Source organism: Larimichthys crocea, chromosome XXIV, assembly GCF_000972845.2.
Source record: "Larimichthys crocea isolate SSNF chromosome XXIV, L_crocea_2.0, whole genome shotgun sequence".
Taxonomy (NCBI): domain Eukaryota; kingdom Metazoa; phylum Chordata; class Actinopteri; family Sciaenidae; genus Larimichthys; species Larimichthys crocea.
In genome coordinates this window covers 3479183-3505397 of record NC_040034.1, presented here as the reverse complement: position 1 = coordinate 3505397, position 26215 = coordinate 3479183, and the positions used below count along the sequence as shown (strand labels likewise).

General features: G+C 47.0%; 1 protein-coding gene across 8 annotated transcripts in view; it reads left to right on the top strand.

Moving 5' to 3' along the window:
• numb (NUMB endocytic adaptor protein) overlaps nucleotides 1-25864 on the top strand; it is a 36597-nt gene extending 10733 nt beyond the window's left edge. For 3 of the 8 annotated variants that reach the window (XM_019277989.2, XM_019277991.2, XM_019277990.2), the window contains exons 2-11: nucleotides 8832-8968; nucleotides 13281-13355; nucleotides 17811-17843; nucleotides 18579-18653; nucleotides 19672-19812; nucleotides 19926-20130; nucleotides 20273-20569; nucleotides 20688-20831; nucleotides 22545-22697; nucleotides 23494-25864. In XM_019277989.2, coding sequence (XP_019133534.2) covers nucleotides 8843-8968; nucleotides 13281-13355; nucleotides 17811-17843; nucleotides 18579-18653; nucleotides 19672-19812; nucleotides 19926-20130; nucleotides 20273-20569; nucleotides 20688-20831; nucleotides 22545-22697; nucleotides 23494-24329 — 2085 coding nt within the window. In that variant the 5' untranslated portion in view covers nucleotides 8832-8842 and the 3' untranslated portion in view covers nucleotides 24330-25864. The remainder of the gene's footprint in view (nucleotides 1-8831; nucleotides 8969-13280; nucleotides 13356-17810; nucleotides 17844-18578; nucleotides 18654-19671; nucleotides 19813-19925; nucleotides 20131-20272; nucleotides 20570-20687; nucleotides 20832-22544; nucleotides 22698-23493) is intronic. The other 5 variants (XM_027274704.1, XM_027274705.1, XM_019277992.2 and 2 more) reach the window with 5 other exon arrangements.
• The last annotated feature ends 351 nt before the right edge of the window (nucleotides 25865-26215 follow it).

Sequence of the window (26215 nt, the reverse complement as noted above, 5' to 3'; positions counted from 1 at the left end):
TGTCAAGGGGAAAAGTAAACACGGTTTCCATGAGTAGCTTTTTCGCTCGGAGGTTTACTCAAAGTTTCCCAGCAGAAGTCACTTCTCGAGTCGGGCACGGTGTGTTGTGGTTCGGTCTGGTTCGGCTTCTGTCCCGGAGTTTGCACAAAACAAAACAATAAAGGAAGATCCTTCTCAGTTTGTGCACCGACCGACTGACTGAAAACAGCCGCGTGTTCCTTTCTTTTAAGCTGACAGACACTTATAAAGACTTCTTCCCGTCGCTGCCACATTAGCAGATACTTACTGTGTTCCCAGCAGCAGTCGAGCATAAAGAGGCACCGGGATAGATGGACTCAGATCACTACATCAAACCCCTCCCAGCCTAGCAGCCCCTCTTCTCCCAGAGCATGTTTATTCCTCTCATTGAATAGATGCCGTGTCCTCTAGCAGGATAAAACACTGTTTGTTTGTTTTTTATCTCTAAAGGTGCCTTCTCTGGTTTTTCTCTGTCGCCTGTTGGTTGAAACCAGGCCAGATCTTGCTCATTGATTCAGTGTGTGAATCATCGCCGGGGCATGCCTGAGGGGAGACGATACAGAGACAGTGATTTGCCACTCCCTGGTGCCAGGGTACTGCCCCGGTCGTTTAAATGTGGCCTCAGCTGTTGCCCAAAGTGATGTGTGGCTCTCGGTGCTGAATAACCGGGTCGAGCTACCCCCTCCCCACCTCTTTTAATACCACGCCTGGCCGCTCCCAGACACACAAACACAAGAATGACCACACACGGATGCTGATGTACTCGTACACATCTCTATCCGCCGTGCAGCAGCGGTCTGGGCCCCATTTTCTTCCTCCGTCTCGACCCCTAACTCGTCAGTCATGTGTGCTCAGGAAGCGGAGGTCACCGTGTCTTGCTGGGGGCAGGGAACAGATTGAAGGACTCTGAAATGATTCAGTGGCAGACATGCAGTGACACAGTAGCCAGCACTCCCATTCCCACCGCTTCCTTCCCCCGTACCACCCATTTGTACCTCGCCGCTCTCTCCGGCTCTTGTTTTTTTTTTTGTCCTTTAAATGTCTCAAACCTCCTAAAATAGACGCTTTTCAGGAATATAGACACTGACTCATTCTTCCCTGCCAACCTGTTTCACTGTTTTTATTAGCTCCGCTCGCTCTCAGGCCGATAACACACTCTGCATTTGGCTGACGTTTTTTCAGTGTTAAACTAAAGGTTAGCGTCCCGATCCTTGTTTGCACTTCCCTCTGGATCTGCATCCATCTTTTATCACGGGTGTCAGGTTGTGTCTTTGGATCGCCGTGCAGACACGGCAGATGAAGTGATTCCGATCATCGCGGGGCGACGCCGGTGTTGAAGATTACGGAAGCAGAGAGCGCCGTGCTGATCGGTTAAACTCGTTTACCGTCAGACTCTCAATCCACTGGCTCGGACACACGCTCTCACTGCTGCTGATATTTCATGTTCAGCGTTTTGAAGTCAGTCATAGTAATTGGCTGCGTGTGAAAGGCAGGATTGATCCTAATTCTGGGGTCACAGCTGTATTCAAACGGTAGAAAAAAAAACCTTTTAAATGCCGCCGCGATAGCTAAAAAATGTAATGCAGCCGATTATGTTCTGAACTGACACATAAATAAAGATAATTTAACATTATCTGTATCAAATAGAGCCCAGCTGATGTATTTGTATCAAAGTATACGCTGTCAGATCAACATAAAAGATGCTCAGATGACTCTGACGGAGGGAAACGTCGCTCGCTGAATACACTCACATTTAGGTCAAACTAACCCTGAATGGCAAATTGGGATACGGTGATTAATTCTGTACTGATGCATGTGACCCAGAATATCACATTAATGATTAGCATTAATGAAGGGAATCAGCTGGACGGCCGTCATCTCCAGCTGCCAGCTGTTTTATGGCTCTGTCCTGTTTGTTACTCAGTTATTGGTAATAAAAAGTTTGGACTGACTCACCAACCAGGATGTTAGAAGGCAGGTGACCTGACCTCTGACCCTGAGCTCATCCTGGAGGTCTGTTCAGATTTTTCTCGTTGTTGTTTTTCTTCTCCCCCCCCCTTCTTTTTTTTTTTGTATAAGCATGCCAAGCTACAAACTGGGGCCTGGAAAATTGGATTACCACGGTAACAGCATTTTTCACATTCTTCCTTCATATGGCCGTTTGGGAGCAGAACAGAGGCGCTATCACCTCAAGTCGGGCCGACTCCCCCCCCCCTCCACCTCCGATAACGGGACTCAGCAGACACGCCGTCCAGGCCGGCCCGGTCCTCGTTGATCGAGTCTATTCCGTCTCCCCGAACTATAAACTCAGTCTGAACACAGATAATATGGAATTCCCTGAACGGGACGAAGAGTAACGGCGAGCCGTGAAAGGAGGCAGCCGGGCTTTTTTTTTTTTGTCTTGAATTACTGCCCATTCTTTCTCTTTCTCTGTTTCCTGCTCTCACGCTCACTTGCTCTCCCTCCCTCCCTCCATCTCTTCTTTGAAACCCAACTGCTGCACTCATCCCTCGGATCCTTCTGCAAGGATTAATCAGTTTTCCATTCCTGGAGAGATTATTCAAATACTGTTACATCTACAGCCAGCAGCAGCACTCCCTCCCTCTCTCTCTCCTTCCCTCGGCTCTGACGGAGGGAAAAGTCCCGCTCTTTTCTTCTTTCTCTTGAGTTTCGTCTCCTGTTTGTCCTCCACCATCGCTCACTGTTTGTGCTTATGTCCGTAATTGTCCACTTAGTATTTTTTTTATGCATGTGAGAGTCTCCTGAGAGCTCCGTGTTTTTCCCTGTTGCTTGTTTCTGGGTATACGAACACAGAGACGGTCTAAATGGACCTTGTGTAATTGTTTCTCATTAGTGCTGGTAGGAGAACAGCCAGAGATCCTCACAGCACCACGACCACAGGAGCTGTGACAGCTCCAGCAGGGTTCAGATCCAGAGACTTTACCTTTTCCTTCCATTCCCCCATCGCTCTCTCTTTATACTAATCCACCTCCCTGCCTTCCTTTGGAGTTTAAAAAAAAAGAAATATAGTTTTATTTATAATCACTGGACGTGTCGTTGCTGTCAGCGAGTAAAAATCTATTTATGATCTGCGATGATTACACCTTCATTCCTGGCTTGTTTTGTTTGGTCTCTCGCCGCGTGTAAGCGTCCAAACATCGGCACGGTGTACTTATGCCGGCATATTTGTCGTTGACAGGAAAGGCTCAGTGTCAGTCACTCACAATGACTCTGCTGTGGATGGACGTGAGACTAAAGAAAGAGTCTCTCCGGTTATATTTAGCTGTGTTTGTCTGCTTCTCTAAAACGATCCGAGGACGTGATCATGAGCTGTGAGAAGAGTCGGAAACTAAAACTGTGACGGTTCTTTTTCCTCCTCGGGGTCGTGAGGTTCCGCCGATTTGAATTTTTCTTTTAATCCAGTCAAAAACTATTTTTCTGTTGCCGTGAGGAACATTATTCTTATTTTAATGAGTCTGGAATGAATTCAAACCTACGGCTAACCGTGCAAAGTCATTTTTACCGCCAACTCCTACACCTCCACCTCCATCTTCACTCAACTCTTCCATCCTAATTATTTCACTTCCCTCCGTGTCTCCTGACATTTCTGTTGACTTTTCCCTTCCTTAACCTCCTTTTCACCTCTCCCCGTCTGAATTAGCTGCTCCATCTTTGTCGCTCACCATTCCTCCTCTTTCTTCCCTTTTTTTTTTCTGGCTCACGGCCAAGCCGAGAGGCTAAATCCACCTCGCGTGACCCCCACCCGTCCCCCCTCACTGCTCATTCTGTGCTCAGCTCCCACCGGACCTCTCCACAGACTCCAATATTGGTTCCTGAACTATCCTTACTTTATAAAAAACATTAAACGTTACAGTATAAAGCTGCTCACAGACATGAAGAGCTGCTGGAGTGATAAATCAGAGATCTAGTCAGTCTAGAAGAAGAAGAAAACAATGAATCTGTGGGTTTGTGGTGCAGGAACCGCCGCTGTCTTTTTCAGAATAGGCGGCGGTTCTGTTTGTGACGGACGGTGCGATCAGCACAGAGCAGCTCGGGCTGACAGGAAGTCAGACACATTAATGGCACAAAGAACCCGGTCAGTTTTCAAAATAAAACACCCTGTGCAAACGGCTGCACGGCTGCAATGTGACGGAGGCGTTCCCGGTGGGTTTGGGCGCTAAAAGCAGCGTACCTGGGTCTGATACCCATCCAGCCTGTCAACTCTGTCCGTCAGAAACGTTCTCCACCTCGGCTCTAGTTCGTCCACCCACATGGCGGTGAGGGGAGGATGGGCCAACGCACAAAGATTATTCAGTTACCTGTGCATAAATAGGATAATAATAGGATAAATAGCTGACGCTGCGCATGAGTTTACTGTGTAATGTTAGACAGCCCTCTGCACGCTCAGTGACACGCTGACGCTGATGTTTACTCCGTAGGTATCGAAATTTGGTGCCGAATGACGGGGCATGTTTTGATACTTAGTATTAAAGCCAAAAAAGAAACCCGACAGCTCACCTTCCTGCCAGCACCTGAAAAACAACCGAGGGTCGAATTTATAAAGTCTCAACAGACGTCCAGAGCAGGCTCGAAGAGTCACGTCATTGTGTCGGGGTGAAGGGGGCTCTGAGGAGCTTCAGGTGAGGATTCGGGCCTGACGTGTTGTCGGGGTGTTCAGTTTCTCTCGTAGTGCTCATTCCAGTCATGTTACATTTTGGCAACGCCGCTCATCTCACATTCTTGCAAATGGTTACACATGTCGTACACTCATGCGGCGAGTGTGTGAGCACAAACATTCACCACGCACACACACATTTTTCAAACGTATGCTTTCTTTCCCACGCACATGAGTGTATGTGCTTCTCTTCCGTCCTCTCTCTCCTCACTTGTCTGTCTTTAGACCTGCAGTACGCAGGAGGGAAGCTGTGTGGGTTGTAAGCTGGCAGTAGCATTAAGTGTTAAGTGATCTAGAAGGTGAGTTTTGCAGGGTGCTGTGAGAACAGGCGTAGTAGCTATGGGGCATCGGGCTGTAAAAGAAACCAACCTCTCCCCAAACTGCTCCCCAGACTAATAGTGTTCTACCTCTGTCTGTATCCGGGATTAATTCGAAGAGACTCGCTCCAGAATGAGATCTCCCAGCAGGAAATGTCTTTGGTTTTCGAGTCTGAGTTGGTGACTCTTTCATCCAGAACTGCAAAACAGAAAAACTTTTTAAAAATATTCAAGGAGAAAGTCCAACGCAGACATATCGTCACTTTGTTCACAGAGTTGCTATGGTGAACCTGTTTCAAATTCTGTTAGAAATAATAATAATATACACGCTGCCGACCTACAAGTGTCACAAACTATCTAAAAAAAACATTCCCTGACACTCTGTGTCCTGCGTTTGCTGATAAATATGACGAATGCATTCGCGGTGACGACGTTGGAAAGAAACGCTGCACCAAAGAAGACGAGCAGACAAATGTGTTTTCCTCCTGCTCCTCCTCCTCCTCTTCACTCTGCAGGCTGGAAGCATGCAGCCTGTCACTGGCACTGCAGTGTGCCCAAACATGATATGACCTAAATAAACCAGCGCGTTAGCCGAGAGAGAGATGAAGCAATATATTTTCCCCTCTTGGTCCGTCGTCTTGTTTTCAAACACTTCACTCTGCTGCAGGCTGTAACTTGTGCATGGTAAAATGCACACACATAAATATTTTTATACACTAGAGTCAGACCGGGTACGTTTATATGACATGACACCTGCAGAAGTATTTGGCCCTGACTACAAAGCAGGTGCTTTGTAGCTCAGCACCTGCTTTACACCTTATTAGTCGTCATTTCCATCCCTCTTCAGACGGCTCACCTCGTGAGTTATTATCGCCGCCGTGCAGTGTTGCTCAGGGGTCATGATTGTCTTTCTACGAGCCACGCCGTAGACGACGGACAATAGAAAAAAGAGAGGTGTTGGCTGCGCCGCACAATAGCCAGAGTTTCCATTACAGAACACGTGGGGAAAAAATCCACCAACTGCAGCCAAAAGCTCTGCTCAGATTTGGCCGGCGGCTCGCAAAGGTTGGCCACACCACTGCCATTCATTTGGCCAAGTGGGTAGAGATCATTTAGAAGCCACACTGTTAAAAATGTCTGAGGTAGAACCATGACGGTAAAAGCCTAAAAACGTTTTATTTATAAGTCATTTTAATGGAATTTTATTTTATACTAGAGACTGTTAATTGCACAGTAAAAGACTGCAATACCTTTATTCATACGGCATTCATACAATATTTTCAGTCAGTTATACGTCAGTGTTAGTAAAAGGCCAACCTTAAACTCAACAGTACTAATATCCGTTTACTGTAATATTAGAAAAGGTTATACCGTATTTCTTACTGTGAAATTCTGGCAGCCACAGTCTCCAGTTTATTACTGTAAAAACATTTTTTATATATTCACATTTAATGGCAAAACTTTTATAAATTCACTTAAATATATTCACATTTAATGGCAAAACTTTTATAAATTCACTTAAAAAGTCATATTTTTTGGTCATGGTTCAGTTTTTCAGCGTAAAATCTACAGACATGTTAAAATACGAAACCTTAAACATGTACATGTACTGAATTATTAGTAAAAACCTTTTTTTATTTTACTGTAAAAAACATTTATTTATATACAGTGGTCCCTCGTTTATTGCGGGGGATATGTCTAAAAATAACCCCCAATAAACGAAATCCGCGAAGTAAGTTTTACAATTATTATACATGTTTTAAGGCCGTAAAACCCCTAACCACACACTTTTATACAGCTTTTTACACGCATTTTGTACAGTACTTCCTTAATCAGGACGCAGTGCGGTTCTCCCTTAGCCAATTTAGGACGCAGAACACAATGCGCGCTCATACTGTACAGTACGCTGTAAAAAAAAAAAGCATGCAAAATTACACTGATAAAAATCCGCGAAACAGCGAGTCCGCGAAAAGTGAACCGTGATATAGCGAGGGACGACTGTGTATATATATATATATATATTTTACAGTGCATCTTTGGCTCCTAAAGTGCCGTTTTCTTGCAGCAGGTTGAACTTTTGTTTTGTCTTTTGTCGGTGCAGTCGAGATTCTTGAAGTGCAGAAATGTTCTTCCACACATGACAGACTCGGGCTCTGTGCTCCGCTGCAGCCACCCTCCTCTTAGTGACAGCCTGAAGTTTGACGTGTTTATGTGTTTGGCCGGCTTGGTCAAAGCTTCATTGTGCGCTCCCCACAGAGCTGCAGCCTGCCACGGGCAGATAAGAGAACCTCACCTCGAGCACGCTTTCCTACCCCCAGCCAGGCCTGGCTCACAGGACAGGTTTCACTATGCAAACAACAGCTCAGTCCTGTGTGTGTAGTTAAGTGGGTGCATATGTGTGTGTGTGTGGTCACTGTGAGTGTGTTGTTTGTGTGTGTGCGCGTGGACACTCAGTACTCCTGGATTAAACGCCTTTAATCCCAGCAGATCCTCATCAGCTCAGAAGTTAATGGGTACAACTTGTTAGTCGAGGAGTTTTCTCTGCTCACGTGTTCAAAGTTAGAATCGCATGGCCGACTGGCTTCTGGTCCTCCGTTATGAGTTTCTGAGGGAGACGTGAGCCAGGCTTTCCATGATGGATGCACCTCTCAGCTCCAGTTTGGATCAGCAACTTTTAATTGGTCTCTTGCTTTTTTGGTGCCTCCTAATCTCCCCCCCTTCCCGAAGCCAAGAAGACATAAATGCAGCGTTTAAAGTCGTGCTTTTAGGCTAATTAAACGTGTTGTTTTGGGGATTTTCAGGGAGTTTGACCTGGCCTTTAAAACCTAGACTCAACATAAAGAATTCAGGAAAATTGCAGCTTGTTATAACTCAGGTTTTATTTTCATGCCCTCAGTATCGGTTATGATAACATTGTGAATAACACACGTGCTCTGTGACCATCATACGAATACGAGATAAGACGGTTTTACCAGATAAGCTACCGCTTTATATGGAGGTTACACCGAAAGTAAATTAACCCCTGGTGTTGGTAACGATCCCTCGTTGTACAATGACAAACTCACAGGTATGATGAAGCAGGAACTGCTGCATGATTATTTGGACAGATGTTTTAATTTTTGTTGTGGTCTGTATTGAACAAACTTCATTTTCATCACGAAATTGCAGCCTTGAAGCGTTTTTGGATGCAGGACTCGGCCACGCAGCGATAATATTTCATTTAATTGTGCAACGCTGCTTCTGAGTCTGCAGCTTTTAATAATGAATCTGGAAGTTAGAAACATTCATTTCACCAAATTCCCCCACAAAGGCCTGATTTCATTGGTTGAGAGGAAAAAGTAGACGTCATTAACTGGCGCTGGTGTGATCAGCAGGTAAAAAGTTCTCTCGGTGCGAGCGGCAGGCTGCCCTCGGCGTCCTCTGTTCCCTTTTCTATTTGGGCCGCCCTGACTCCTCCAACTCTGCAGAAACTCAACAGTTTTGTTCGTCGGGAGGCAGAGACACACCAGTTTACGGTGTTGTGCCTTCATGTCACTATTTAAAGTGTTCCTATTTACAGGCACTGAGCAGGACGCATGAGAGCGGCAGTCTGGCACTGTGATTCTGCCTCTTATCCACTAAAGGAAGTTGACTAATTTCTATGTTGACATATGCTGTTGCATGTGAATTGGTTCATTTCCCAGACTTACTTTTATTCTTACTCCATGTTCTGCTGTCACCTCTCTAACTGTTGACTTCTTGTGTTATTTTTTTATGTAGCTGCTACTGACAGCCCAGTTTTCACCCCAGGTGATTAATAAAGTGTCTCTCACCACTCGCAGGGAGCTCAGCGATGAATAAGCTACGGCAGAGCTTCCGCCGGAAGAAAGACGTCTACGTCCCGGAGTCGAGTCGGCCGCACCAGTGGCAGACGGACGAGGAGGCGGTCCGCAGCGGCAAATGTAGCTTTGCAGTCAAGGTGACTCTCCCTCTCATGCATAAACACACCTGGATACAGACACACAATCTCACACACACACACACACACACACTAAGAATGCAGCGCTGACCTTACTGTGGCACACTCATACCTCTGAGGAACCTGCACGCTGCCTGCCTCCCCAAGGACGCCGCTTGTGATTAATCATAAGCATTCAGAGAGTGTGAGCACAGCTTTTATCTAGGTTGCAAGATTATCTTCGGGAGTCTTCCAAACCTGTGGGACGTGTGTGGACGATCGATTTCTGGCCTCTGAGAGTATTTCCAACCAGGCAAAATATCCAGAATTAAAGAATATGTTTCATTATAGCTGGCTAACACTTCAGAGACACAGAGGCAGGTTAGGCGTGTGTCCTCAGTGTTTCAGGAATGGACCTGCTGTGCTGCAGTTGATGGAGTGGAGAGTTGGCTCTATTTTGGCAACATAACCTTCCACTTTTGCAAACAGAAGTGCAACGGTACAGTTCCTCTAATCACATGGGTCCAAAAGGGAATTGAAAACCGCAGACTCAAGAAAGAGAAAGTTTCTCTCTAAATATGTGAACTCTGCTCAGCGGATGTGGATCGTGCATAACAATAACGTACAGGTAACCGTTTGACCTGTGTGTCATTTGCTTTATTTCATTTAGAGCAAGAAAGTGGAATTGAAAATCCCGCGAGCGGAGGGAGGCGAGTGACAGCGAGAAAGTGAAGGAAGGTGGTGGAGGGAAACTTCTGATCTTAACTTAGACAGAGTGGATGTGGAACGGACGTGCACGTGTTCAGCACGTGTGAAACGCCGTAACTTCACCATCAACTCTGAGCTGTCTTCCAAATGTCACACACACACACACACACACACACACACACACACACACACAGTTCTCCACCAGCTTTTTTCTTTCATCGTGCTGGTGCAACCTACCATGCTGCTCCTCAGTATCCCTCCCCCTTCCTGCTCCCCGTCTCCCGCTCTAGGTGCCTCCGAGGAGCTCAGTCGTGTGTGTGTGTGTGTGTGTGTGTGTAAGAGTGTGTGTGTGTGTGTGTAAGAGTGTGTGTGTGTGTGTGTGTGAGAGTGTGTAAGTGTGTGTGTGTGTGTGTGTGTGTGTGTGTTGGAACAGTTGCAGTGAAATTCTCACCGCCTGCCGCACTGACGAGTAACCAACAGAGGGTAGGAGAGGGAGATGCAGTGGAGAAGCGGCAGAAGAAGAAAGGCTGTTTGAAATTCATGCAGAGGGAATTAGATCCAGGCAGGTGGAGGTGTCAAGACGGGGTGAACCGAGCTTTTAATGTTTTGGCCCGGGGCTTCCCTCCACTACAGAGCACCTTTGACAAGCGTAGCAGAAGCCTCGTTCTTTATTGATTAGCACAGAGTTGTACCTCCGCCTGTTGGCGGTGTGTCATGTTCGACAGCGTGTGTGTATATTTGTTGTTTTCCAGCTGAATTTGCAGTGACAGAGTTACTCATGATTCAAGGTGACTGTCAAAGTCATAAAAAACATTGAAACGTGTGAAGGCTGGAGATGGATGTGAGATTAGATTAGATTGCACGTGTGTATTTAGCAGCTGTAACAGATGTGTGTTTGTGCGTCCTTGGTTTGAACCGTGTCTCGAGTCGTTTGTATGTAGATGAGCGCGTGTTTGAAGCCGCGTTCACTTTCTATCGAATCTGACAGATTTTCTTCACTGAAACTGATTCATGGCCAATATCCTGAATTAATTCCTGGAATCCATCTGGAGTCCGTCCAGAGGATTTACACCAGCAAAGCCAACTCCAGTTAATTGATATCGATATGATACTAGTGAAACGCCAGCTTGTACCCATGCCACGTTTATCTGAGCGTCTGAGCCAGCAGTGCACGAAATCAACGATGTCCTGAGGACAATTTAAAAAAAAAAAAAAAGCACCTGTGACATCTGAAATTTCTAAAACTTTTCATCGATTCATCAACTCTTCAGAACCTCTTAGCATCTTTTATTCAGAGAGAAGTCCAGGTCAGATCAGGTTGTTTTCTAACCAGCTGCAGCAAGAAAGAGCAGAATGTGAAATATTCCTTCAGTTCGGTTTATTTTTTATTAGTTTTCGTCGACAACAATGCAGCATATGTAGCTATTATAAATATGTAGGTTATCCACTTCGAGGCTGCTGAGTAATACGTTGGCCCTCGCATTCAGACTGTTAGGCTTTACTCCCAGTAGAGCTGCAGTACGATCTCGAAGGTATATCCTGTTGGAAAACCTCTTTAAGGAGCATCAGATACCTCGCCCTCCCAGAATGTCTTTAGTTTTAGACAGAGACTAAAACCGGATACTGTTTCTGGTGTTCGGTGATTACTTTTCATTTAAATTCACGCCATGTGATATGACCGTGTTCATTTCATTTCCACCTCCCATCTCATGGACAACAATATGATATAATCTACTAATTATTTTCTTATCTTCGTTTCCAGTTTGTATTTCCATGATAAACCGTTCTATAGGTGCAGGTTTTATATGTTCCCCCACCTCAAAACTAAATGACTGGCTGTCGTCTTGTCCTCCGTTATCATTGGTGAATCAAAGCACATCCCAGGGCTTCACCTCAGCTGGCCTTCTGCAGCTGGAAAATCAAGCCCAGGGGGAAACGTATACAACATCTCGTATGTCTTCCCTCATCAAATACAAACAGTGCAATGATACAAATATGATACGTGAACTGCATCTAATCTTAGCCCACTGCAGGATCAGTGCCAAGTGGAACTAATCCTGGAGTGAGGCCACAAGCAAATCTGGATTTCAGAACCAAATTACCCGGCACATGTTGACACGTTGAGGAGATATTTATGTGAATGTTTTTTTAAAAGTCGCTCTGGTCGAGTGCATCTGTTTCAGCCTGCGGACTGTTATCGTCGCAAACAGAGTGAGATACAGTGAAGCGTCTGCAGTGACTCTTCAAGCCTCCGCTGCTTTTACTCATATCACCTCAGCCATGTCTTCGGGCCGGTGCCACATCAGAACCGCTTCTTTTATTGTCCTCTCTAACCCACCGCTGCCTCTTTGCATCAGTATTGTTCTCAGCACACGGTCTGTGCACGTCTCTCACACGCACACGCATGTGTACGCCGACAGCATGAGTCACATCTGTGGCGTCACATTCTCAGAATAGCAAGGGCCGGAGGGTGGGGGAGACGGGCGTAGGTCAGCGTCACCCGCCGTGTATCTGTGAGGAAAGGGTAAGGACTTCCTCTCCGGCCCCTCGTGCACAATGGCTCCTGCAGGCGGTCAGGGCTGTGACTGAGATGCTGCTTCAGGTCCTGGAGGACGAAGGGAGGAGAGAGGGCTGCCTTTTTCCGTTCATTCAGTTTGAGTCAAACCCTCACGTAGGATTTTGCATCTCTTCCTGTGTGTGTGTGTGTGTGTGTGTGTGTGTGTGTGTGTGTGTCGGCTGGAATGCCGGGTGTCCCCCCGGAAATTGGTAATTGGAGCGAACGCATGTTGCAATCGATCATTCGCTGCGGTTTCCTGAGCTGAGTGTGACAGATCCTGATGCATCTCATCTGTTGATTAATTAGCCGCTGGATGTGGAAATGCGCGGCCTGTACGGTGATTTAGCGCCTCTGCTCTTTGTCCTTGAAGGTCATTGTTATTTATAAAACTCTATAGATTACTTCTGACGTCAGCGAGGCAGAGCTCTGACACAGAGGAGGGAAAAAGTCTTAAAATCTTTGGGTTTTTCCTCCACAGGTGCTGAGGTGATGTAGTTTTTATTTCGCATTAATACACCCCACGACGTCAAAGGAGTACCACACTGTCAGGGTGTTGCACAACTCACACTACATACCGAAAAGATTACGCAGTCACCTGAAACTTTCGAAATCTTCGGACGGAGTCACCTGTCATGATCTGAGCTGCGATGAGCCACACTAGAAAATATCCGACCCCGGTCGTGTCTCCATCAGGAGTACATGTACTGACTGAGCAGCTTCATTTTTATGTCAACTCACGTTTGTTTTTCTCGTCTAACCACTTCCTCGTAGATTCACACACCCGGGCGGGTGTGACTCATATTTCTCAAGAAAGTGTTGTGACAAATTTAGGGATCAACCGGGGAGCAATTGAACTGCGATTGACCCCGAAATGTTAATTAATTAGACGTATAAATCACCAGTGCTGCCTACCAGGGGATATAAGACAGTCTGGACTCATTTAAATACCCCGTCGTATTCCAGAAGTTATTATTGTAACCTTACTTAAACTTCAGAAGAGATAGCCACAGGAAAGATTTGTCACGGCATTACTCATTCGCTCTCTCCTTCTGTGTCTCTCCCCTGCAGTACCTGGGACATGTGGAGGTGGAGGAGTCCCGAGGCATGCACATCTGCGAGGATGCAGTGAAGCGGCTGAAAACGGTAGGTTATCACGGGGGGAGAAAAGACCTCCGTACCTCGAGGAACGAGGCATCCTACTTCTTTTTTTTTTTTATCTTTTCCTCTGTTAGTTTCCTTCTCTGTGCTACCGACATCCCACTGACTCCTTCTAACATTTATCTCATCTGCCACTAAGAAGTTCATTTGTTGTTTAGTGTTTGACGCCCGAGTTTGGACATTTGTCAGCGAGGGTCTCCACCCATCTTGACCCTCAGACAACCTCCGTGGTGTCGGGTCTGTTCTGAATGTCTCTCTCTCTCGTGCTCTGTCTCAGCCGGAGGAGATAGGCCGGCGTGTACTTCCTGCTGCTGCTGTAGATTCCGGCTGAGTTGCGCAAAAAGAACAAATTCCAGTTTGGGGAGCAGAGGAGGGGAAACCGTGGAGCAATTACTTTTCCATGCTCTCAGTTGTTTGCCAGGGGCCCCACCCAGGTCATAAACTCCCGTGGGTAAAACGTAGCTGATTCTCTCTCTCTCTCTCTCTCTGTAGTCTGGGCCAAACCTGAGTTGGCAGGTCTGCTCCTGGGATAAAGAGAGAGGATCAACACATCATAACCGGAGTCTCAGGATGACGCTAAATTCAAATTCTCTGCCAACAAATGTTACGAAACTCCCGCTCCAAGCGTCTCGTGATTAGCTTTCAGTTTAAATGAGTCAGAGTAATAGAATTCCCACCGTGTTCCTCCCGTTATCAACGCCGCCTCCTCCTCCTGCTGCTTCATAAAGTCGCGTAAAGAGCCGTTTATTCATTTAACATGTTCGACTCAATGAGCAGCTGAAGACTACCTGAGAGAGATTCGTTAACATGCTCAAGGATCATTTCAGACTTTGAGGACAGTTTAACGGAGAGTGAAACACTTAGGTAAAACAGAACAGGGTTACAAAGAGGAAGTTATCTAACGAGGGAACACACACACACACACACACACACACACTCACACACACAGTCTTGAGTTTATAGACACACGTCTCTTCACACTTCAACACTCGTGTGAACACATAGAACACTTCATATTAGACGCAGGAGGGCTGGTTTGTGCCACACGACACACAGCGCCGTGTTTTCATACACTGCTTCTGTTTACTCATTTAGCAGTGTGTGTGTGTGTGTGTGTGTGTGTGTGTGTGTGTGTGTGTGTGTGTGTGTGTGTGTGAGTACTTACACAATCACACACATAGCCACAACATGTACATGACTGCAGCGCACACAGGAAGGAGTGCACCCAGAGGCGCAGCAGACAGACACACACACATTGCATGCTCACACACACACACACACACACACACACACACACACAGCAGCAGCAGCAGTACACTCTGGTGCTTGATGAGGTCACATGGTGCGCACCGAGCCCGAGGCTGCGAGGTCTTATTGAGTTACAGTCATTTTAACAAGGCGGACAAAATGGAGCCAAGGCGGGCGCTCCTGTCCTCATGTCCTCCTGCAGCCCGCGACCATCTGACCCTCCTCAACCTCATGACTTTTCCTCCTGTCTCCTCCTCCTCCTGTCTCCTCCTCCTCCTGTCTCCTCCTCCACTCCCTCGCTATCTCACCACTCATTGTCAGCCGGCACAGGCTTCATCGATCAAACATAAGTCGGGTGTGAAATTAACATTCGCCACGTTCCACATTTGCTTCAGGCTGGCATCGTTTAGTATCAGGGTCCTGTACCACACACACACACACACACACACACACACACACACACACACACACACACACAGTCCTGCTAAGTGGCAGCAGTTTACCTGGGCGGCTCACCTTACAGGAAATGCTACCAAACAATCTAAGATGGTGCCCATTCATCCCGATGAAAGGAGCTCACACACGGCTTTGTGTTTGTGCTGCTCGTTCCAGAGACTTCACACAGGAAAATCTTTAAAGATTCAGAATATGTGAGTGTTAATATTTGCTCGTGTTGCTCCGAGTCATCCTGCTCTGTGTCGCTCTGCCCTTCGTTTCCAATCCTGTCTGCCGTTTACAGTGTGAGCAGCGTAAACAGCTGATGTTTGAATCACAGGCGTTCAGCTGCGATGCCGTCTGAGGTCTCTTTAAACACTTTTACAGGCATGGTTGTTGTAATGGTGGGAAAACTGTAAAGAGAGGATGGAGGCTGCCTCTGTTGCCCGGAGCAGAGCATGATGGTGATATACGGCATGCTGCCACTTATCCGTGTTAAATCTCGACTGGCCTCCCTTTAAGCTCATGTACAATTAGCGAGGCGCTGATAGATCCCAGTTCATCCTCGCCGACTCTTTAACGAACTAACTGTTGTCAGGCAACAAAAACAGTTCCTACCAGTGGAGAGGGGGGTCGGTAACCGAGCGTCCACACCTGTAGACACTTCATAAACAGTGAGGCTGCTTCCTGGGAATAAGCTCAGAGCAGAATAACAGTGAGCTGATGGTCTGATGAGTAAGACCATGAAAGTATATGTGTGTGTGTGTGTGTGTGTGTGTGTGTGTGTGTGTGTGTGTTTGTGGTTTAGCCACATCAGTGTGTGTTTGTGACAGCTAACAGCTCCGAACCAGCTCCATTGTATTCTCAGCTGCTTTTGGGACGGTAATGAGAGTTTTCTCACAGCTCTGCGACCCGTGACTCAGAGGGGAGGATGGAGGATGGAGGCGGGTGGTGGTGGTGGAGGAGGAGGAGGAGGAGGCTGCACTGCGGCACCATCAACCTCCAAGCTGCCCTTTTTGCCTCGTCATCATGACATCACTTCCTGCCCGTGTTGGCCCGTGGCCCGGGGTTGGAGGTGTAGTGGTAGTGTTTTTTTACTCAGGAGCTCAAAGTGTTTCCTGTGCGTAGCCTGGGTGGAGCGCCCCACCAGGAGATGCTGACATGCTGAAAGAATTTCAATTGTATTTTGTACATTAACACCCAGCAGCCTCAGGGTACATCACTGACATCCAGTCCAGCTGCCTTCGATGCCCCTCCACCTCCACCTAAACACCAAATGTGAGAAACTACAAGACAGAATCCAGAGCTCCGCGTCCTTCATTCAACAACACACTCCTACAAAAATCAGCACGAGGAAGCGTGTTGTGTTGGCGGCCAGCCTCCTGCAGGCTGCTGCTCTGAGATTCTTTCACAGCCTGTCAGGAAACTTGTCTTGCAGTAGATGCAGCCGTCTCATGTTTGTTGCAAACGTTAAAAGGTGTGAATTGCTGCACGCGCTGCCAGCGGTTAGTGTTGTTTTTCGGGGTCAGAGATGACTGTGAGCCACCGGCGTGGTGGAGAGGTAAAGTATGCACAGTTAGCCTCGTTGGCTGCAAAGTCATTTTTCTGCTTCAGTTGTTTCATTTTTGCCTCGCTGGCCTCACCTTGATCTTTCAAAAACTCAGCTCTCTTCATCCCAGCTCACACATTGAATGCCTGAATATTGTGTTACCTTTTTTTGTTCGTGTTATACATTTTATTTTTTTGTCTTTTTAAGCAGGTTTTTATTGTCGTGTCGCTGAGAAATGCCTCCAAGCTCCCTCCCCCCTCCACACACTGCCCTTCCATTCTAGTGGTTGAAGTCTTTCCCCTCTAACTTATCTGTAGCTTACTAATCATCATCTGCATGTCGCTCTCACAAACACACCGTACACTCACTAACAAGCGCTTGGCTCATTCCAAAATGAATCTCCAGTGCTGGTTAACATGTTAAATCATGCATTAACGTTGTGCTCAGAGTGCCGTCTCCGCCGTGGCTGTGTAACAGGAGCAGAGTGGCACTCCTTTTCACAGCTTACAGGGAAGGAGAGGAACTCTCAGGGAGTGGGGGAAGAAGGGAGGATTAAGCCTAGGCCGGGTCTGGTTTTGGTTTTCTTAATGTGGTTTTTCTGGCGGCCTAAACTTGACCCCTGACTCTTGCCAGGCGGTGAATAGTCACAGGTTTGACTCAGGGGTCAAACAGCCGTCTGTGGGAAACTGTTCCTGTCTGCTGAGCAACCGTGGAACGACCACGTCTCGGTCTAGCAACCAGAGGAGAAAAGAATCAAATGAGATTTGGGATTATCCCTCCACGCCCTCGCACAGACGCACACCTGAAGGTCTGCCACGTTTATCTCCTCCGTGCAGGCGGCTTGGTGTGGCTGCTGGCTTCAGCCGTGGTTGTGGTCTTGTAGGGTTGTTGTTGTTGTTTATTTAAATCACAGAAGAACCCGGGGGTGTCACTTCCTGCTGCTTGGCGGGCTCTGGTGTGGTAGTACTAACACGGTTATCATCACGACGAGAATAACACCCATGAAAACATCACTCAGTGGCGCGACCTGATCCATCGCCTCACTCACTCACCTCATAACCCAGCATCACCTCCTCCACCCAAAACAGAACAAATCAAACCCTTCCTGTGGGCTCCGGACAGTTTCTAGACTTCCTAGGTAACATTGTCATGCCTTGTTCCCCTCCCCCCTCTCACCCACCCTCCCTTTTTACCACATCCACTTCCAGGACAGGAAATTCTTCAAAGGATTCTTTGCAAAAGTAAGTTATTGCTTTGTGTGTCTGAGTGTGTCTCTTTTATTATGAGTATTATTTTTTTTTTTCCCTCCTCTCACGTAACACACTTCACCCTTTGATCACATCTGAAGGCTGGAAGAAACACACACACACACACACACACACACACACACGGGGAGGGGAGGCAGTGTGTGTCTAGAGAAAGACAAACACAATGATGCATGTGTCTTTGAGCAGGTGGGGTGGTTTAGGGTGGGGCAGGACACTTTGTATGTATGTGTGTGTGTGTGTGTGTGTGTGGTTTTGTGTTAACAGGCGTGCCTTCTCTCCCTTCAGCTCTTCTTCCTCGAATCACGAGTGGAGCAGTGAACTGTTTGAGTGAATGAACGTTTCCTTCTTGTGCACACACACACACACACACACACATTTGATTGTTGTTACTCTAACCAGCGGGGCCACCACTGTCAACTGCATCACTGCACCAATCCTCAAAGCAACCTCCTCGTTTGATTTATTAAACTGGAGTACGACTGAATGACACAGCACTCAGAGAAATAACTCCTGACTCTTCTCTTTTGTCTCTTACCTGGTGCTTCCTCTTCATTTACAGGTGTGCTTTGTGTGTTTGTTGTCTGATTTTTACTGTGATGTGTTTGTTAGGAATAGGTACCACGGGATGGTACGAGGGTGGGAAGCATTTTATCGGAACTGTTTCCTCGTTTCTTACTCGTGCCTCTTCCTGTTGTGTTTCGCTTGCAGGCCGGGAAGAAGCCGGTGCGGGCCGTGCTGTGGGTGTCGGCAGATGGTCTCCGTGTTGTAGACGACAAAACAAAGGTAATAAGTCCCCTCGGTCGTCTTGTCACACCTCGATGAAAAAAAAAAGAGCAGGAAGTGCACTTGGCTTTAAACAGCTGAGCTCCAGCAGTTCATAATGATAGGGAAGCTGATAGACTTCTGGTCTAGTGACCTGCAAAGCCTCACTCAGGAAATATGTACTCAGTGCACCTGCAGATAAATACACAGCAAAGGTTAGATTGACACCTGCTGGAACAAACTGGTACTACATCAATCCTTGTGCACTAACATATACACTCCTGAACAAAATCTTAAGACCGTCTGAAAAATTACGAATATTGGACCGCTGCAGTTTAAAACACCAGCCTGACAAAGACTTCTTCCAGGTTTCGGGTTAGGCTCTTTTTGGACCATACTGCGTGTTCCCCTGATCTAAATCCCACTGAGAACATTTGGGGATAAAAGGGAAGTTTACAAAAAACAGACCACATGGAGCAATGTTCTCACATCAAGCATGGCTAGATGAATTTCTGAAGTGATTAACAAGAGCGGTGGAGCTACTGACTCTTTTTTTTTTTGTGCCACTTTAAGGTCAGTTTTTTGGTTATTTTGAGCTGGGCTTGTTTTCTTTATGCCTTAATCTAATAGCTGATAATTGTCTGTGTTGATACTGATTACTTTCAGTCAGTTACTTTGCTGAAGAGGCGAGGCAGACGGTCACATCGGCTCCTGTGACCTGGACTCTGCTGTTATGATCAATTTGTTATCTTTTTGTTCTCTTAAGGATAAAGTTTAAAATGTCAGGACTCCTCCTTTAATGAGGCGTTACGTTTCAGTCTGGGTCAGTGTGCAGCACTGCCTCAGTAGCTGATGGTGGTTCAGTCTCATACGAGCACTCTTGAAGCCAATCGTTCAAACATTGAGTACTGTTCACTACGCAGTCATTCAGCCCACATTTTGAATTGACTAGATTGAGTGTCAGTTAACCCCGGCCATAGTTTTTAAGCTTTGTTATTATTATTAAATTGTTATAATGAGATGTGAATGTCGTTTGCAGGACCTGATTCTGGACCAGACAATAGAGAAGGTGTCGTTCTGCGCTCCGGACCGAAACTTTGAGAGAGCGTTCTCGTACATCTGCAGGGACGGCACCACGCGACGCTGGATCTGCCATTGTTTCATGGCCATCAAAGACTCAGTAAGAGTGAAAAGTTTGATCTTTACAATCTTCCCTCTGATTTGAATGTTTACAGGATGTATGCTGGGAGCTGTGTGTGAATAACGTCATCATATTACCGTCGTTTCTTTCAGGGAGAGCGTCTCAGTCATGCTGTGGGTTGTGCATTCGCCGCCTGTCTGGAGCGAAAACAGAAACGGGAGAAGGAGTGCGGGGTCACGGCAACGTTTGACGCCAACAGAACCACTTTCACCCGCGAGGGCTCATTTCGCGTTACTACGGCAACAGAGGCAGCAGAGCGGGAGGAAGTCATGAGGCAGCTACAGGATGCTAAAAAAGGTCTGTTGATATAGTCTCATCCAGACGGTGTTATTACCCGACCTCAGGAGCGGTTCAGCCAGTTTAACCTGCACACTTCGATGTTATTGATTCATTTGTTCGCTGTTGCTTCATTGCTTGAACGTTGGCCTTCTCCTCACAGCAGAGACAGACGTGATCATCGCCGGGAACTCTAATGTGACAAACTCCTCAGCACACCAGACAGGAGGAGGTTCACCATCCCCCACGTCCTCCCCGCCTCTCTCCATGTCCGCCCTGGGACCCCAGGCGATACCGCGCAGACACGCACCGGCCGACGTTATCGCCAGGCAGGGCTCCTTCAGAGGATTCCCGGCCCTCAGTCAGAAGACTTCTCCCTTCAAACGACAGCTGTCGCTGCGCATGAACGAGCTGCCCTCCACCATGCAGCGCAAGTCTGACTTCCCCATCAAGAACACAGGTGAGTTTGTGCCCGACTGTCCTCAGCTCCTTTTGTGGCACAAGTATCTATATTTAGAAAAGATAAACAAAGAGGTGAATTCTGTCTAATGCAGTCTTATCTATGGTTTCCTCTGCAGTCCCTGAGGTAGAAGGAGAAGGAGACAGCATCAGTTCGCTGTGCACTCAGATCACCTCGGCGTTCAGCGGACCCCCAGAGGACCCCTTCTCCTCAGCACCAATGCCCAAACCGGCTTCATCCCCACAGTCTCCTGTAGCACCAGGTAACGCCAACAAAACCTCTTCTTAACCCATTAACATCCAACCTCACGTTCTGCGCAGCTGTGTGAAGTTTTAAATCAGGCAATATTACATGAGAGGGCTGCGGTACGACTGATGCAGTCAGGTCTGATCTAAGTTTGCTCTCAAAATAAACATGGTTTTGATCTGATCTGTTTCCATGGAGATACACAGAGCCTGACTAATGCAGGGCCCCCTCAGTCATGTCATGAGCCTGAGTAATGACCTGCAACAGACAGACTTGTAGATCTCTACTGAAAAGGAAGATCATTTCTCCATGGACTGACAACATTTCCAATAACTACAAAGTCGACCTTCACTGTTTGAACACAAACGAGGTATACACCTGTATTAACGAGGTACACGCCTGTATTAACGAGGCGCACGCCTGTATTAACGAGGCGCACGCCTGTATTAATGAGGTACACACCTGTATTAACGAGGTGCATGCCTGTATTAATGAGGTACACACCTGTATTAACGAGGTGCATGCCTGTATTAACGAGGTATACACCTGTATTAACGAGGTGCATGCCTGTATTAACGAGGTATACACCTGTATTAACGAGGTGCACGCCTGTATTAACGAGGTGCACGCCTGTATTAACGAGGCGCACACCTGTATTAACGAGGCGTCTAACAGCTCCATAAAATCCGGAATATTCAGACGTATTGTGTTATTAAAAGTTGACTTCCAGTGTATTAATTCATATTTCTACATGTTAAATATTTTAAGGATGTGACTGGAGGATGTAGGGATGCACCGACGCATTGGCCGATGATTATACGTTGATTTACATGTCGCATGAACGCTGTGCTTCTTTTTTCCTTTTTTTTGGAGGCACACGTCTCCGGCACGTCGTGTACGTGCCACGGTTTTGTCCAGACTTTGTTAACTTGCTCAGATTTGGCCATTTTCCCGGTGTAAGTTTCTCAGTTTGCACGGGGTATTTTATTTTGAAAATCCACCAGATTCTCTATGCTCTTTCTGTGTCTGGCTTCCGCCCGTTTGAGGTGCTCTGTGTAGATCTACGCGTGCTGCTCGTGCCAAGCATCAAAACTAGAACAGACGCGTATTCAACACGCAGCCGAGCGTAGAGACGCTTCTGGGAAACTTCGAGAAAGATCCACGTCATGCAGTTTGCAATTCATGTAACAAAGAAAAAACATCTGTATCGGTGCATCCCTACAAATCAAACATCAGGTTTAGGTGTTACGTATGAAGCTTTAATTGAAAACTGTCCTAATCATCCTGCTGACCCCGACAAACAGAATTTGGCTGCTCGAATTCTAAAAGTGAAAATTTAGAGACGTTAACTTGGAGCGACTGTAATGAAGTTTTGGCAGAGCTGCCATCATCAGTAGGAGAGTGAGGAAGCACACACTAATAGATCGGTTGTTTACTGCAGAAGAACGCCAAAAGTGATCGGCGGCCAACTTCTGTGGCCAACACTTTTATTCATCGGCCACATTCTGGCTGAATTTCTCGTCATTCAGCTCTGTGGGAAAATAAGAGACTTCCAGTGACGACTGAGTCGCTGCGCCCGCTCACATCTTCTCATAACCACATTCACTTTATGTGTCATTAACATCTGTCACACTGCTGTTTACCTGCACGGTCACATTGTGCATGTCTAACCGATCATCAGTCCACGTCAGCACGCCTGTACTAGCTTCTGTCTCTGTTCATGCTGTAGTGAACGGCACAGCTCCTGCCTTCTCTGTTCCTGCTGCTGCTGCTGCTGCTGCTGTCACTGCTAACCCTCCAGTTATGCCGCCCGCTCTGCCTGCTCGAGACACTAACCCCTGGGCTAAGACCCCAGCAGGGGCCCCGGCCTCAGCACAGCCAGGTAAGCAGCACTGACGAGAGGCTGAACTGTTTACACGTCACAGGGTGTGAATAAAAAATGTTACTGGATTGAAGATAGGGACACAATAACTGCATGTCAGGACACCAGGACAAGTTCCTGTGTGGTAGTCAGACTGTCTGCTCTGAAAATATGAAGCTACAGCTCCGTCCTAAAGCAACAAGATCCACAAGAAATTCCACCAAATTCCTCCAGGCACAGATGCAACGTGTTCTAGTCAATGTTTCAAACCCCATCGGCTCCAAAGCGGCTGTTCTTCTGTTGACGGTGCAGCCCACATTGATCTGCACAGAGCAGCTCGAGCTGACAGGAAGTCGGATACAGAAACCGGTCGATTTTCAAAATAAAACACCCCGTGCAAACTGATAAAGCAGCCAAAAGGGAAACAAATTAACTACGTAACATTTACATATTTAGAAAAATGACCGAATTTGAACAAGTTAACAAAGTCTGGCAGGCAAAGCGCTTCTGAAACACTTGTGGTGGGTTTGAAGTCACGTGGACATGAGGTAACGTGATGCCTGCTGGGTTTTGGCGTTAGGATGCCAGGCGAGCTGTTTCCAGTCTTTATGTTAATATAAACTAACGGGCTGGAGCCCGACAGGCCGATAGATATGAGAGTGGTATTGATCTCTGAGCCAGGAAGCTTCTTTTCCAAAATGTCAGTCAGATCCTTGAACTGGGATGATGAATCTCATCATCAGAATTTCTTTCTGTCTCACAGTTTAAATGTTTATTTTTAGTCTGTTCACTCTCTTTTTTGTCTTCCCGTCTACAGGAAGTAACTGGTCATCTCCTACTCCAGTGATTGTGGTCCCCCCCACATCGTCCCCGGCCATGCCCTCCCACAAACGCACCCCATCAGAAGCAGACCGGTGGTTAGAAGAAGTCACCAAGTCTGTCCGAGCCCCACAGCCTAATCCAATCATAGCAGCTGCCGCCTCCCAGCCCTTCGCCACCCCCGTGCCCGCCTCCCAGCCCTTCGCTGCCCCCGTGCCCGCCTCCCAGCCCTTCACTGCCCCCGTGCCCGCCTCCCAGCCCTTCACTGCCCCCGTGCCCATCCCCGTGGCGCCCTCCATTCCCCCGGTGGGCTTCATGTCCTCTCTGCCCTCTGCCGTGCCCATGTTGCCCCCTCGCCAGCCTGCCTTCCACGCTCAGGCTCCGTCCTCTTACCCGATGCCGAACGGGCTGCCGTTCCCTCAGCCCAGCGTGCCTGTGGTGGGCATCACTCCTTCACAGATGGTGGCTAACGTGTTTGGTTCAGCCACGCAACCCCAGGCATTCCCCGTCCAGGTCTCCACAACACCCCAGCATGATGCCCAGGTTGTCGGCAACGTCAGTCCGTTCATCAAACCCCCACAGCCCACCGCAGTGAACCCTGCTCCCCTCCAGCCATCCAACGGTAGTGTGACCTTCAACGGGGCCGACAACTGGGCGGCTCAATCCCAACTCGCTCCATCCTCCCCGGCCACCCAGCCGCCCCTTCAGCCGCAGGAAGATGCCTTTGAGGCCCAGTGGGCAGCTCTGGAGGGCCGCTCGCGCCAGCGCACCACACCCTCCCCGACAAATCCCTTCTCCACCGAGCTGCACAAGACCTTTGAGATCCAGCTCTGAAGACTGTTGGATTGACTGGACAAAAAAGGAGGTGTTAGTTGAGGGAGCAGATGGGTGATGGACTGCAGACGAGGGGAACGTCCTCCTGTCTCTCTTTGTCTCAGTTTCAGTGGACAAGCTCAGCGGGGCCGATATTAACTGGGAGACGGTGGAGAGCGCCGGGTGAGTGAGCGGGGGGCAGGACTCTGCACAGCAGCGAGGGGAGAAGAAAAAAAAACACAAAGCAGGCTGTTAACAAGCTCACAGCTCCCCAGGCCTTTCATTAGCACTGTCTGTATTGTTTTGTTTGTGCTGTGGAGCGCGAGGTCATCATAAACCCTGTGGAATATCTGCCGAGCCACACCCAGCCCCCTTCCAGTCAGCCCCCTAACACCACCCACCCAGGTGTGGTGGCTCCACGTCCCCCCGCCCCCTCCGCCTGCCTGCCTTTGCTCGGTCTAGCTCCTGGCGCCCCCTGTTGACGAGGACGAGTCCTCCCTCACCTGGCAGAAGAACTGCAGCACTGAGAGAACTCCGCTTCCAGATGAGAAGTTAATAACTTCCCAATCAGAAGAATAGAGTGAGACAATGCCAAAATCTTTATTTTTATGCATTAAGTATATTTTAAATAGCTTTGGAATCTAACAGAAGAGTTGTAAGTAATCGTGCCAAAGGCACAGGCTAGCTACAAGACAAGAAACAAGTTCACGTTTGTGTATACAAGAAATGACCGTATATATTATACATAAATATATATATCTATAAAGAATCTATACTGTACACACAGCTCACAGCAGTGCTAATTTTTAATGTGATGTAAAGAGATTTTGTGAAGGGACAGCTGCTTTACTTTGTGTTTGTTTTATTGTTTTTTGAAGAAAAAAAATCTCTTTATTTCCGTCTGTTGCATCCCGTGATCGGATGCGGAGCATCTCACTGTAAATAGGGTATCATTGCAGCAACAATCAATGTGGACCTAGCAACGGTGGTGGTGCCCAACTGGTTGCCTCTCTTACCTGTGCTTAATTATTATTATTTTTTTTTATAGTTTAGTACTCATCAGTACTTAACATTTGACTTCTTCTGTCTTCATCGTCATTCTTCTTTCGTTTGGTAACGGTCTTGTTTTTTTTAATTAACACAGTCGGACGAGTCGTCTCCTGTTTCTCCACCTCTTTCGTTTTTTTATTTTAATTTCAAGTAGTCGATTTCTTACATTTTTATTTTGCACAAGCACTAAAAAAAATAGTTGATTTGACCCCACAGGTGACCTTGATCGGCGTGGGTTTAGTCAGTTTGTGGTGCTGCAGCGTGGCCGCGTGCTGACCTGCCCTGACCTCCGTTAGCAGAAAACTACAGGGAGATTTAAAAAAACGGTTTCATCTCTCACTGTCTGATTTCTCTCTGTCTTGTTTTTATTTTATTTTTTAAATCAAACCTGTGAATATGATCTGTTAACTGATCTATTTTTCCATTTTGTAATTATTTCATTACTTTATTCCACTTCTTCGGAGAAATATTGAAGCTAAAAGATTGAATAAACGGATGGTGGTAGAGGAAAGAGTGGTCTGTGTTCTTGAGCGAATACATTTGAATAAACGACAAACATTCACTGGTTATAGCTTCTCAGACTTAGCTGCTTTTTGTTTCATATCATTTGTTTATTGAATTAATCTTTGAATTTTGGGCTGCTGTCAGACAAAACAAGCAATTTGAAGATGTGGACCTGGACTTTGTGAAACATTTATGGACATTTTGGCATGATTTATTGCATTTAATGGACTAAAAATAAAAATAATAATAGTTGCAGCTCTCGTACAAGCACGTGCATATTAAATTTAGTAGCACCAAATGAATTTTAAGGAGTAATTAGTAAGTAAGTAGGTAATTAACAGCAGGATCCTGTT